Source organism: Drosophila novamexicana, unplaced genomic scaffold, assembly GCF_003285875.2.
Source record: "Drosophila novamexicana strain 15010-1031.04,08,12 unplaced genomic scaffold, DnovRS2.1 tig00002241-arrow-arrow-pilon, whole genome shotgun sequence".
NCBI lineage: Eukaryota > Metazoa > Arthropoda > Insecta > Diptera > Drosophilidae > Drosophila > Drosophila novamexicana.
Window position 1 is genome coordinate 72923 of NW_020824963.1, and position 12216 is coordinate 85138.

The 12216-nt window shown below is 45.6% G+C and overlaps 4 protein-coding genes across 5 annotated transcripts; 3 read left to right on the forward strand and 1 right to left on the reverse strand.

The window, feature by feature from the left end:
* Positions 1-243: 243 nt before the first annotated feature.
* On the reverse strand, positions 244-5351 carry LOC115769052 (regulator of nonsense transcripts 2). 2 transcript variants are annotated; one of them, XM_030713764.1, is made up of 4 exons: positions 3647-5351; positions 1906-3074; positions 1543-1834; positions 244-1460 (listed from the first exon to the last, which is right to left on the reverse strand). In XM_030713764.1, exons 1-4 carry the CDS (start codon positions 5168-5170, stop codon positions 663-665), a joined length of 3783 nt encoding a protein of 1260 aa, XP_030569624.1. In that variant the 5' UTR covers positions 5171-5351; the 3' UTR covers positions 244-662. The 2 variants fall into 2 exon arrangements, with proteins under 2 accessions (XP_030569624.1, XP_030569622.1); XM_030713762.1 differs by having other exon boundaries at positions 1906-3077.
* Positions 5352-6507: 1156 nt separating this feature from the next.
* On the forward strand, positions 6508-8435 carry LOC115769064 (tektin-3-like). Its single transcript, XM_030713777.1, has 4 exons — positions 6508-7032; positions 7087-7674; positions 7739-8047; positions 8114-8435. Exons 1-4 carry the CDS (start codon positions 6614-6616, stop codon positions 8340-8342), a joined length of 1545 nt encoding a protein of 514 aa, XP_030569637.1. The 5' UTR covers positions 6508-6613; the 3' UTR covers positions 8343-8435.
* A 484-nt stretch (positions 8436-8919) lies between these two features.
* Positions 8920-10186, forward strand: LOC115769050 (NTF2-related export protein-like). Its single transcript, XM_030713760.1, has 3 exons — positions 8920-9581; positions 9646-9732; positions 9799-10186. Exons 1-3 carry the CDS (start codon positions 9564-9566, stop codon positions 10093-10095), a joined length of 402 nt encoding a protein of 133 aa, XP_030569620.1. The 5' UTR covers positions 8920-9563; the 3' UTR covers positions 10096-10186.
* Positions 10187-10550: 364 nt separating this feature from the next.
* LOC115769062 (NTF2-related export protein-like) lies at positions 10551-11512 on the forward strand. The gene is made up of 4 exons (XM_030713776.1): positions 10551-10599; positions 10826-10981; positions 11045-11131; positions 11201-11512. Exons 2-4 carry the CDS (start codon positions 10973-10975, stop codon positions 11510-11512), a joined length of 408 nt encoding a protein of 135 aa, XP_030569636.1. The 5' UTR covers positions 10551-10599; positions 10826-10972.
* Positions 11513-12216: the final 704 nt, after the last annotated feature.

The window sequence follows — 12216 nt, forward strand, 5'->3', positions numbered from 1 at the left end:
CAGAGAAGAGAGTTGAGTTAATGATGTTTCGTGAAAATTATTTGATTTTTGGGTTTTGTTTATTGAATAAAAAAACAAAATATGTTTTCTCAACAAGTCTGGGCGCTGCTATTATCTACACAATTATAAAATCTTTATAAGTCTATGTACATAACCATAGAATTATGAATAACACATGTTAGCCGTACATATATATATATACATATACATGTATATAAATATACATATAGAGAGATACACATATATATATGTATATTTATATATATACACATTTGTGTGTGTGTGTGTGTGTGTATGTAAGTGTGTGAGCTTAGGCTCGCCATAGACGCCTTGGCGTGATTAGAACACTCCAACTTAAGTACGTTCCACAACAATATAAAGGAGCTAACGATGGGTACACAGACATAGTTGGGCATTGGCTATTCCGTCTGCCCATATGCAATTGAAGGCATCTTGTGAACGCCAGTCTATGGCTCTGGACATACATAGAGATATCTTTGCATTGATTGCTCTTGGAGCGTCTGAGCAGACAGGCAGGCAGGCGGGCGGTCGGGCGGGCGGGCGGTCGTTCGATCGGGCAGGCAGGCGTTGGGCAGACAGTCGCTGTTTGTTGGTCTGTTTGATAACGCTTTGGCAACCAGGTAACTGGTAACAGGTGACACTTAGTGAAAGATCAAATCTGCGTCGGGTGCACCCTTCTGATGCTTGAACTTGTGCTTGTTGGGCTTCTGGTAATAGCTCTGTGTAAAGTTGCGCTGTTGCAGCGGCAGCAGCGACTCCTGATAATCCTCCTCCTCGATGCGTTCGGTTATGTTTAGCGTAAGGCGTTTCACTTTCTCTTTCTCCTCTCGCGTCTTCTGCTCCTGAAGCCTTAGATTGATGGCCAGCTGTGAGTCCGATGGGGCCACAAATGACTTGAACTGCTGCTTGCCGCCCTTATTGCCGCGCACCATCAGCACAAAGGATACGGCACCGCTGCCCTTGCTGCCGCTGCCGCCGCCGCCGCTGCCACCACCCTCTGCGGCGGGCGTATCGCTGCATGCGGCTGCGTTAGCTGGTAAATTGTTGGCGCTATCCGAGGCATGGGCATGGGCGTGGGCATTGGCATTGGCGGCAGACGCGGCGGCAGCGTTGGCGCAGCCCTTTGAGATCTGTGGCACGTTGTTGCCCATTATCTGATCGTAGGATTTCTTTTGCAGGCGTGCCATCATGGGCACAGGTATATCTTTGTTGGTGGCTTTGAGTGGCGGCTCCTTGAGACGCTCCTGATACGAATCGCTGGTCATCTTTTCGTACATTTGCTCAAATTCAAGATCCTCTTTGGATTTCTCTGGCGGCGGTGGCGGCGGCGCTGGCTCCGCCTCATATTCAGTCCAATCGTTCGCCTGATCGGCCTCCGAGCCACCAGCGGCCTGACGTTCGCGCTGATCATTCGATGAGCCAGCAGAATCATCCGTTACCTAAACGTAATTGAAACGCGGAAACATTAAGTATCGATCGAATCTTTGGAACGGTCATTAAAACTTTGTCCATGCAACTTACGCCTTCGTCCAATTCGTTGATTTCGCTAATGGTCGTCAGGCTGGCATCCTGGGCATTATTGCTGGCCTTAAGCTGCGGATACAGTTGCTCCTGTAGCTGATCAATGGCCTCCTTGGCCTGCTCCAGATTCTTATACAGCTTGAGCTTGGGTCGCACGCCGGCCAAACAGTCGCGATAGGTGTGATCGACGAGAATGGGAAACAGATCCGAGGTGTTCTCCGATTTGCTGAATACCGGATGCGATTTCTTGTGCCAATAATAGTGCTGAAAGAACACCAAAAAGTAGTCCAATCTGTGAAGAGAATTCAAAATAAGTTGGAATTAGGTTTAAATTATGGGTGAAGAAATATTGACGGGACTTACTTTTTGCGCGTGGCCTGGCTGGTAAAGTAGGGGCCACAGGTGTCCAGCAGCATGCAGGCCAGCTTAAGGCGAAACAGACTCTCGGGCGGATCCAGCGGCGAGATCACAGACTGATCCAATGTCACGCCGAGCGATATTATCGAATACAGTGTATTAAGTATATGTGTTGACTCGACCAGCTTATAGTTATACATCTCGCCCAGATATTTGGCCATGGCGATGCGACGCTGCGACATCTTGGGCGAGTGTATCTCCAGTCCGGCGCGTATATCCTCAAACACGTTGTCAATGACAATGGTGACAGCGCGCGGCTGATACGAGCTCAGCCCAGAGACCAGATCGGCCAGGCAGCGTATGAGCGGAAAGCGCAACAGATATGCCTTGCTGAGACATTTGATGGCATAGCTGCTTATCTCCGGATCCTGCCAATTGATGCGTCGCAGCATTTTGATGCAACGCTCGACATTCTGTTTGCACAGCTCCTCAAAGATCAGATGTCGTATATACTCATGCATGGGCGGACGCGGTGTCATCTCGCGCTTAGCCGATTCTGGCGGCTTAACCAAATAATAGACGCTCTCGATTTGTGCCGCATGACGTGAATCCATGGCGGTTGCCGTCTTCATGCGTAGCATTTGGTCGAGAAAAACGTTCATCAAGAGCCGCGAATCACGGCAATTGTATAGATAGACACCGCTGACCTCCACAAAGGCGCACGCCATCTCGATGTGATGGTGTATAAAGTCGCGCAACAGCATCTTCAGGCAGCCGAGGGCATCGAATTTCTTGAACAGCCCAAACTTGACCAGTTCGCCAATGAAGCGGACAATCTTCAGCTTTGACTCAATATTCAGTTGGTTCTTCTTGCGTATATGCCATTTGAATTCCTTGCGCAGCAAATCGGACAGATCGGCAGCCACGTCCGTATTGCACATATGCACAATTGCCACAAATCGCGACAGATATGGCAATATATCGAGCCGCGTACGCTGCACGCTAAAAATCGTCTTGGTTAGCTTCTTGCGCTGATGCTTTGTATTATAATTGAGCAGAAATTCTATTGCCGCCGAATCGATAAGCTCCTTGTTAACGCAATTGAATAGATTCAGGAGGAACACGTCGAATTGCTGGCGCAGCTGTTGGCTCTGCGATTGTGCCTGTTGTTGTTGCTGCTGCATGGGATCAGTCAGAGAGAGAGAGAGAGAGAGAGACAGAGAAAGAGAGAGAGAGAGAGTGAGAGAAAGAGAGAGATGTGTTATATTATTAAAATTCGAACGTGTCCCCCTTCCTTTTCCACCCATTTTTCGGCTGTTACAGTGGATTATCCAAAAAGTAGTCAAACGCATCCAATATTAACTTTTAACTTTCGCTAGTTTACACCAAATACTGTACATTTCACACATTTTCCACGCGTTGCGGTGAATTAGTTTAGATTGATGAAAAAAAAAAACGAGGTTTTTACATGAGCACAAGCTATACTTTTTAAATAGGAGTATTCCGATTGGAGCGGAATCTTAATTGTGCTTAACATGAATCTAACTGGCCTATCGACCGATCGTTCCTATTTCGTGCAAATGATATAGCTTTCTCATAGCCTTAAGACTAAGCGACTAGTTTGCAGACAGACAGACAGATTGATCGCTTCGGTTGTTGATACTGCTCCAGAATATATATACTTAATGGGTTGAGAGATGCATCTATCTTAAACTTGATTAGGGCTCTATATTGATGGCCTACTCACCGTTTGCTGTTGTTGTTGTTGCTGCTGCTGCTGGCGACCCAGTTCCATGAGTGCGCTGCCCATTTTCTTGTCAATCAGCACAGCGGGTGCAGTAGCTGCAGCTCCGGCGGTAGCAGCTGCCTCTGCCGTGGGCGTGGCAGCTGTTGGCTGCTCCTCCTGCTCCTTGTCGAGGGCCGTGTCGCTGGCCGTTGAGGGCGGATCATCCATGTCCAGTTCCGCATCGATATTGGCATCGATGGCCTCCTCGGTCAGCTCGCTGGGCTCTTCTAGTGTCTCCAGATCGACTTTGGGTGCCGAAAAGTTGGGCAGAAACTGACGCAAATCGGGCAAATCAGTGTAGAAAGCGCGCGTCTCCTCATCGCCCCAGGGATCCAGTGTGCCAAAGGCGGCGCTGTCCAGCATATTGTCAATGACAGTGCCCGGATTGCAGCATTCGGATTCTTTGGTCAGCTCCGGCAGCGGTTCGCCCAACAGCTCCGACAGCGATTGGGCCGAGGCGAGCAGCTTGTCAAAGCTCGCCTGCATCAGTTCACATTTCTCGCGTTTCTCCTGGCTTATTTCACCCTTGCACTCCATGGTGCGGCGTATGTTTTTGGTCATGTTCATCAATGCGGCCTGCTCGGCCAGTACGTGCTTGCAGAGCGCCTTAAAATAGCCCTTGAGCATGGTGCGTAGATTTAGCTGCTTGTCGGCGCTCAGAAAATCCGATTTCGGCACCTCCACCTGATATTTGTTGGCCAGCTGTTGCATCTTTTGTGGCACCAGCCCAGCATATTCCTCGCCGCAATGGCGGCAAAACGATAATATTATGGAAAAGTTACTATGATCATCCTTGTCCTGGGCTATCAGCTGCACCAGCACCATGCCCAGCAGCGCCAAGCCCGGCTTCATCTGGATGACACCAGAGCTGACCAGCTCGGCGAACAGACGCAAATCCACGCGCAATTTACTCGGATTGCTTATCTTCTCGGTAGCCTTGATATTAAGTGCCTTCTGCCATGCCTCGAGAAACTGCGTATTGAAGTCCGCGTAGGTGCAGTGCAGCTTGGAGGCCAATGTAACCACAGCGGGCACATCTGTCATCTTGAGCTTGGCCTCGGCCAGTGCAGCACATATTTCGGAAATATATTTGCTTAGATTCAAAGCGGAGAGTTCGCGCAGCAGCGCCTCCAGCTGTGTGCTCGTAAAGACTTTCAGCTTCTTCACAAATGCCGTATTCTTCTTTAGGCTAGAGTCAAGGCGCGCAAAATACTCATCGCCGGGCAGCTCAAAGTTGGCATTCTGCTGGCGCAGCTGACGCTTTGCGTCGATCTTCTCCTGCAGCTCGCCGATAAACTGATTCAGTTCGGCCAACCTCTCCTCAGCCTCCAGTGTGCCAGAGTCGTCAGTCGCAATGGCAGCCGCTGTTCCTGTGGCGGCATCCGATGTTTCGGCATCCGCCTCGCTGGCGGCCGCACTTGACGCTGTTGTTGCTGTTGTTATTGTTGCCGCTGTAAGCGCCTCGCTTGGTTTGTTGGCGCTCATGGCATCGAATTTGGTCGTACTCCGCTATTTTAAATATTATTCGCGTGTTGTGCAAATCGCTCAATCAAACCCGTAGTATTCGAACTGTGTAGACTGTCACATTCGTATGTGATTTGATTGGGTTGCCTTCGCCTGCTTTCTTTCAGCCAGCGTTTCGTTTCGATTTGCAAGTGTTGTCTACTGTTTTTTTTTTTTTAACGTTGACCGTGTTCGTCGTGGGGCACATCGCACATCTGTGTGTTAGTCATGTGTATACACTCACACTGCGGCATGCCGTGCGTGACACGAATCCATGAGGATGTGCCTGCCCTAACGATTAATTGTGTTAACACATATATGGAAAATCAATTTGTTATGCTTTTTAAATATGTCTTCAAATATCCGACATATCTAATTTTTTTTAGTGTATTTTGTGTTTAATTTTCAAACAATTATGAAATATTCTCAAATTTTAAGTAATTGTGTTTTTATTTTTTAATTCAAGAAACACGATCAATATATCGATGTTGATATATCGATATTAATTCACTCCATTTTGGCGCTGCATTCAAACTGCAAATTAACGACTCATTTGCTCTTATGAATATGTAAGTAAAATAAGTAGTTGTCTGCCCTAATTTTGCTTGTCGTTAAGTTGGACATTGAACTTAAAGCATAGCACAATACACTCAATGCCATTGATTTTACAAAAGGCAGGCTATCAACAACCACAGCGGGTACTTAGTTACCAAGCCAAGTTAAATCAATAATAAAGTCAATAGCCAACAATGCGTCGTCTTTAGTTGCGGAATTTCAGTGTTAAACTACAGTTACCATACTGGCTGTCAGTGCATAGGCCATTATTTGCAAATGCTCTGCTGGGCGACCGAGGATAATTTATCAAGGCAACGAAATCCAAATCCACAGAAGGCGCCCGAAACACTCAAGAATCTGCTATTGCGCTCAAGTGTGCCCATTGTGAGTGATCAAGCACAAAACCTATTGGATGCAATGGCACCACTGAAGGGTCATGAGATTACCAAAAATCAAAAGCACTTATATCTTGAAAATCGCAAATTTGATCATCGTTTGGTCAAGGATAATCTGCTTGATAAATGGCCCACAGCGGACATGAACGAGTACAAAGAGCGCAAGGATCATCGCAATCTCATGGAATCATATGTATCATCTATCAACCTATCATATCTGACCAGCACCAGGCACGCACTAAGGACATAAAAAGAACATTGATTAATGCAATATGTACAGCAGTAGGCTCTGATTTATTATCTAATGCTAAGTATATTTGTATTATTTAGTTATCTTACAATCTCGCACAACTTCATATCGTGTAGGAATTTTTTTTCGCGCCGTAATTTTTTTTTTTTTTTATTTTATCTTTAAAGTAGTTGCACTAAATTCCAAGTAGTTAAAATTTTCGGAGTATCAAGCACAGCAGCAATAATGTCGAACCAGCACGATGGAAACACTGCGTTGCCGACACAGGGCGTCATGTATTCTCAATTGCAGCCATGGAGCCATGCGGGTGCGCCGCCCTGCATGGAGCCCATCAGTGGTGCGACGGTGCCATCTCGCCTGGCCGCCTCCTATGAGACAACGCAGCGGCATCCGTGGCGGCCCAAAATGGCATTCGAGATGATCGAGGTGAAGCATATGCCGGAGCAGCCGGTTACCAATCAGATGACGCAGCCATGCTTTGTGCCGCAGGGCATGAAAACGGAGGGCATGATATTTCCGAATCTTGTTACCGGATTCGAGCGCAATCCACAGCATGCGGCACGTGCCGCACTCTACACGCGCTACACCAACAACGAGTGGCACAACAATAATCTGGGCATCTACGGCGAATCCAACACGAATCGGTGAGTAAAATTTCGATGTCTATATGGAATGCTGTCCACTCAACTGTAGCGTAGCAACATGTCGGAGCGCATGCGCAATGATGCAGTGCGTCTGATGCGCGAGACGGACGAGACGGCATCGATGGGCCAGCGGGACGCCGGACGTCGTTTGGGTGAACGCATTACGGATTTGACATTTTGGCGCAACGAGCTAAATGCCGAGCTGGAGAAGTTGATTGGCGAGATGTCCGGCATCAATGAGCTGCAGCGGCAGTGCGGCAAGGCGATGCTGGACCTGGAGATACCGCTGCACATCGCCCAGGAGTGTCTATTCCATCGCGAGGGACGCCAGGGCATGGAGAAGGTGCATGATAATGTGGAGAAGGCGCTACTGCTGGAGATCAATCATTTGCGCAATTCGCGTGATCGCCTCAAGGAGCTGCACGAGAAGATTGCCAAGCAGGCGATCGACTGCCGTGGCGCCCAGCATTTGCTGGAAATCGATGTAACACAAAAGGAGTCCACCATGGGCATTGACTCCATGTGCCATCGCCTGAACAACTTTAGTCGCGGCATCACCTATTACGGTGGCATCGAGAAGTACGATCCGACTGTCAGCACCCAGGACTCCTGGGCACTGGCCAGCAGTGAGCATGTCAAGCGGTAAGAGATGACATTTTATTTTCCATTTTCCCATATAATGCCTATCAATGGCATTCGAATTCAGTTCGCAGGCGGAACGCGCCAAGTTGTCGCAGCTGCGCAGCGACTCACAGAACGTGGTCAATGCCGTGGCCTCCTCTGTCTGGGACTTCTGGAACAATACGAACAATGCGCTGGATAGGCGCGCCCAGGAAATGGCCGGCGCGAAGAGTCGCGTACAGATGCATCTACAGAAAGTGCAGCAGGAGCTGTTCGATATGGAGAAACATCTATTTCTGCTGCAGAAGGCCATACAGGACAAATCGAATCCGCTTAAGGTGGCGCAGACTCGCCTCGAGGCGCGCTCTCATCGTGAGGGCATGGAGCTGTGCAAGTAAGTTGTGAATTAATTCATGTTTAGCTGTGTATGCTGGCGCTCACCTGCCGTATTCTCGTCCAGGGACACTGCACACGATCGCCTTGTGCTGGAGGTGCAGGACTTGCAAGGCACTGTCGATGTGCTACATCATAAGCTGCAGCAGGCGGAGGCCACCCATCAATCTTTGCTAAAGACCCGCTGCATCCTGGAGGAGGATCTGCGCAACAAGGTCAACGCCTTGTTCATCGATCGTGAGAAGTGCATGAGTTTGCGTCGCTCCTTTCCCATAACCAACCTGATTCGTTATTGATCAACGTTTCGGTAACTATTTTTCTTTTTGTTCGTTTCAAATTGTATCACGTGGTAATGTCTAGTGTAGTCCTTATACACAAATATAATATACATATGCATATGTGTTTGCAAGTTTCTATGGTGTTTCTACCGGATTTTGTCGCCCGTTGCAACGAATTACCGCTATCTTGGGCAAACCTTATTTGTGTCCTCAGCATCGAGCTATCGATGCAGCTGTAATCGATAATAAATGCTAAAGAGTCTGAGTCGTGTCTATTTTACTAAGCTACATTTATCAGGATTCCATTCGTTCCACGAACAAACTTTTTTCTTCGTATTTTTTTTAAATGCAGGCAATTAAAAGTGGCGGCACGATTACACCGCGTGCGATGAATTTCTAGGGCTCAACTATCGCAGCCCGTGCAATGCCAGCTTTAATTTAAAACGATATATCGATGACTGAAGTCGATAACTTGCTATTCGCCTTAGCGCGCGCCTATCATCGACACCATTTTGTTTTTTTTTTTTTTTCAATCTGACAGTGTCAACATAATATTGTTGCAGGAGTTGTGCGGATTAACTTTGTTTATTGAATTAACTTTTCTAAAATACGACAGTTTTGTGAGGTTTTGATAAGATTAACATCGGCATAAGCGGCCTATAAACTATATTTTTAAGCAGCATACGCATATGCAGTAAAATCTGAACAGTTTTTCGAGAAGCCCAACAGATATTCAATATTTTCTTATTAAACTTTTTGCTAGATGTTTGTTTCGGGTTGCGAGAGAGCATTTAAGTTCTGCATCGCATAAGCGGCACGTTTCAGTAGACGCACATATTTCGCTTGGAATAGCACAAGATTAATTCCAGCTGAAATGGTTGCTTAGTGCATTTGAAAAGGTGTTGTCAGTTACGAGAGCTCTGCACTGTGGGTGAAAAGAACTATTGCATTTAAATTGCCAGCAAAATGATGTGGGAATGTAAAGAACTTCACCCAAATTTATCATAATATTTTTAATTGGTGGCTAACAAATTGCAGACAATCTCTTAACAGATCTTAAACATACCCAATTGGGATTTCGACGCACCATTTGCTGCCTGCAAATGTGTTTTAAAATTGTGAACCGAACTTTGGTACCGTTTGTCATTTAAAGCGCAGCCAACTTCACTGCAAGCTGTCAATCGATATCTGCAAATTGCAGTTCTCCCCATTCCGTGATTTCATTTAAATAGAAAACAAATGGATACACTGGACAATGTGAGTGTCAATGCATTGAAATGAAATTGGCAGCTAAGCATTATTAAACAAAATCTTTTATTAGGAGATAGACTCCATAGTAGAGGACTGCTGTCAGACGACCGATGATTTTGCGGATCTGTACTATAATTTTATTGACAGTCGACGCGATGTACGTACATACATCAATCAACAATGGGCATATTTATTGTCATATTATGATATTTGATTCTTGCAGAAAATGGGTAATTTCTATTTAGATAGCGCTAAATTGACCTGGAATCACAACGAAATACTGGGCCGTCAGGCCATCCAAAAGGTATTCTTGGACTTGCCACCGTCGCGTCATGAACTGCAAACGCTCGACTCTCAGCCGTTCCTCTACTCCTTGGGGGGTCAGCCCACGTATATCATAATGACCAGTGGAACTGTACTGTACGTTGGGCAGCCGTTGCGCGCCTTTAATCAGTCCTTTGTTATAGCCCAGGAGAACAACAAATGGAGTATCACCTCGGATTGTTATCGCCTGTTATAGGTTCTTTGATTATCAGTTGATGTACAACAAAAATATATGGTCAATAAATTGATGTTTTTAAAGCTATTGTCAGCAGGGAGGCATAGCAACAACTAACTTGTTCAAGTGTGTTCAACAGTTATTCTTTACTGACAGCAAAGCAAAAGTGAACCTTGCGTAAGGTTTTTATTCCTTACTAATATATTAAAAAAGATGTTTCATTACTCGTCTAGTTGGTTTAATCATTGCAACGGATAGGCAAATAGGAATTTAATATTATTGCTGTGCCAGCAAGCAATTAATGCGATTTCATCGATAATCATATATCGATAATTGCAAAGTCGATAGATCGCTATTCGCCTTGACGCGCGCCAATTATCGACGCCATTTTGTTTTGCTCAAACTGACAGTGACAGCTTACGCATTTTGTCGCAGCAGTTGTACGAAGTTAGTTCTTTAACCCTTTGCTAACTAACGAGAGCTGCTTTTTTCGGCAAGCGTAACATCAGCTGCATTGAGCTTGTTGTAAGTTGTAAATGATTACAATATAAAGCAGGACACCAGAGTTCCTTAACAGGTCTTTAATATTTCTTATGGGTCACTGCGTGACTCTCCATTTCGTTTATGTTTTTATACCCTGAAATACACTGTAAATGACTGAAAAGGGTATATTACTTTTACCCTTTTTTTATTAAAAGGTGACAATTATTTTCAATGCATAATCTCTCAACAGATCCTTAACGTCTCTTAGCGGGAACACAAAGCCCCATTTGCTGCCTGCAAGGGTATTCGTAACTGTGAACTGCATTTATGTCAATCGAAGCGCAGCCAACTTCACTGCGAAACTCGCCGAAATCTGAAAACTGGAGCCCTACTCACTCAGTGAAATACAAACGCGATGAATAACGTGAGTTTTTTGAAATGAAATTTGAAAAAGAGAGGTGCTATCAACGTGAATAACTGTCATTAGGAGCTTAAGGCCAATCTGGAACTGTGCGGCCGTACGGCCGTAGACTTTACGGGCTTGTACTACGCCTTTCTGGACAATCGGCGCGATGTACGTACGCGATGTATTACGGCAATTGCGAGCGTGGCTTGCAGCAGTTCATTTTGTTGATTATTGCAGGAAATGGGCTATTTCTATTTGGACAATGCGAAATTAACCTGGAATGGCATGTGCACATATGGCCGCAATGCCATTGAACAAAAGTTCTTGGAATTGCCGTCGTCGCATCATGAGCTGAAAACGCTGGACGCCTTACCCATGCCGGCCTCCATTGTGGGGAATCAGCTGACAACCACGATCCTGGTCGGCGGAATCGTCCAGTATCCGGGGCAGCCGATGTGCACCTTCAATCAAGTCTTTCTCGTAACCTCTGAGAGTGATAAATGGAAAATCTCCTCCGATTTGTATCGCGTTAAGCAGCCAATAAACTAATCTTCTCTCTATATATAAACTGACGTGATTGCCGATCAAAACGCAGCCCAATCCCGACCTAAGTAGGAGGCTGGAACGGGCCTCGTTTACCTATGCTCAAATTTGTTTGAGGCGTGTTTCACACTTTTCGCAAAATTCATCCCTTCGGGATGGAAATGATTTGATGGCTGAAGTTTTCGGTTTTCCAATTTATTTCAGAAGCGAGTTTTCGGAGGCCAACCATTTTTCAAAACACAACATAAAAACATAATGAACATAATGTTTCAGCGATTTGATTTAGCAACTCTTCAACTTTTTCAAACTGTTTCAAACTAATTTTCATTTTCTCATAAGATGCTCATGCATAACATTGTATAGGTGTTTGCATGTATACATATATGTATGCATCCATGTATACATATATGTATGCATGCATGTATGCATGCATGTATGCATGCATGTATGCATATATGTATGCTTGTAAGTATGCATGCATGTATGTACGTATGCGTATATGTATGTGGGTATGCTTGTACGTACGATGTTTGTATGTATGTATATAGATATAAAGGTGTATATGTATGTATGTGTGAATGTATGTGTGTATGCATGTGTGTATATGCATGTGTGTATAAATTATGTATGAGTGTATGTTTGTATGAATATGTGCATGCGTGTAAAGCCCTACTAAGCGATTCTCATGAATTCAAGTATATCTCATAGAC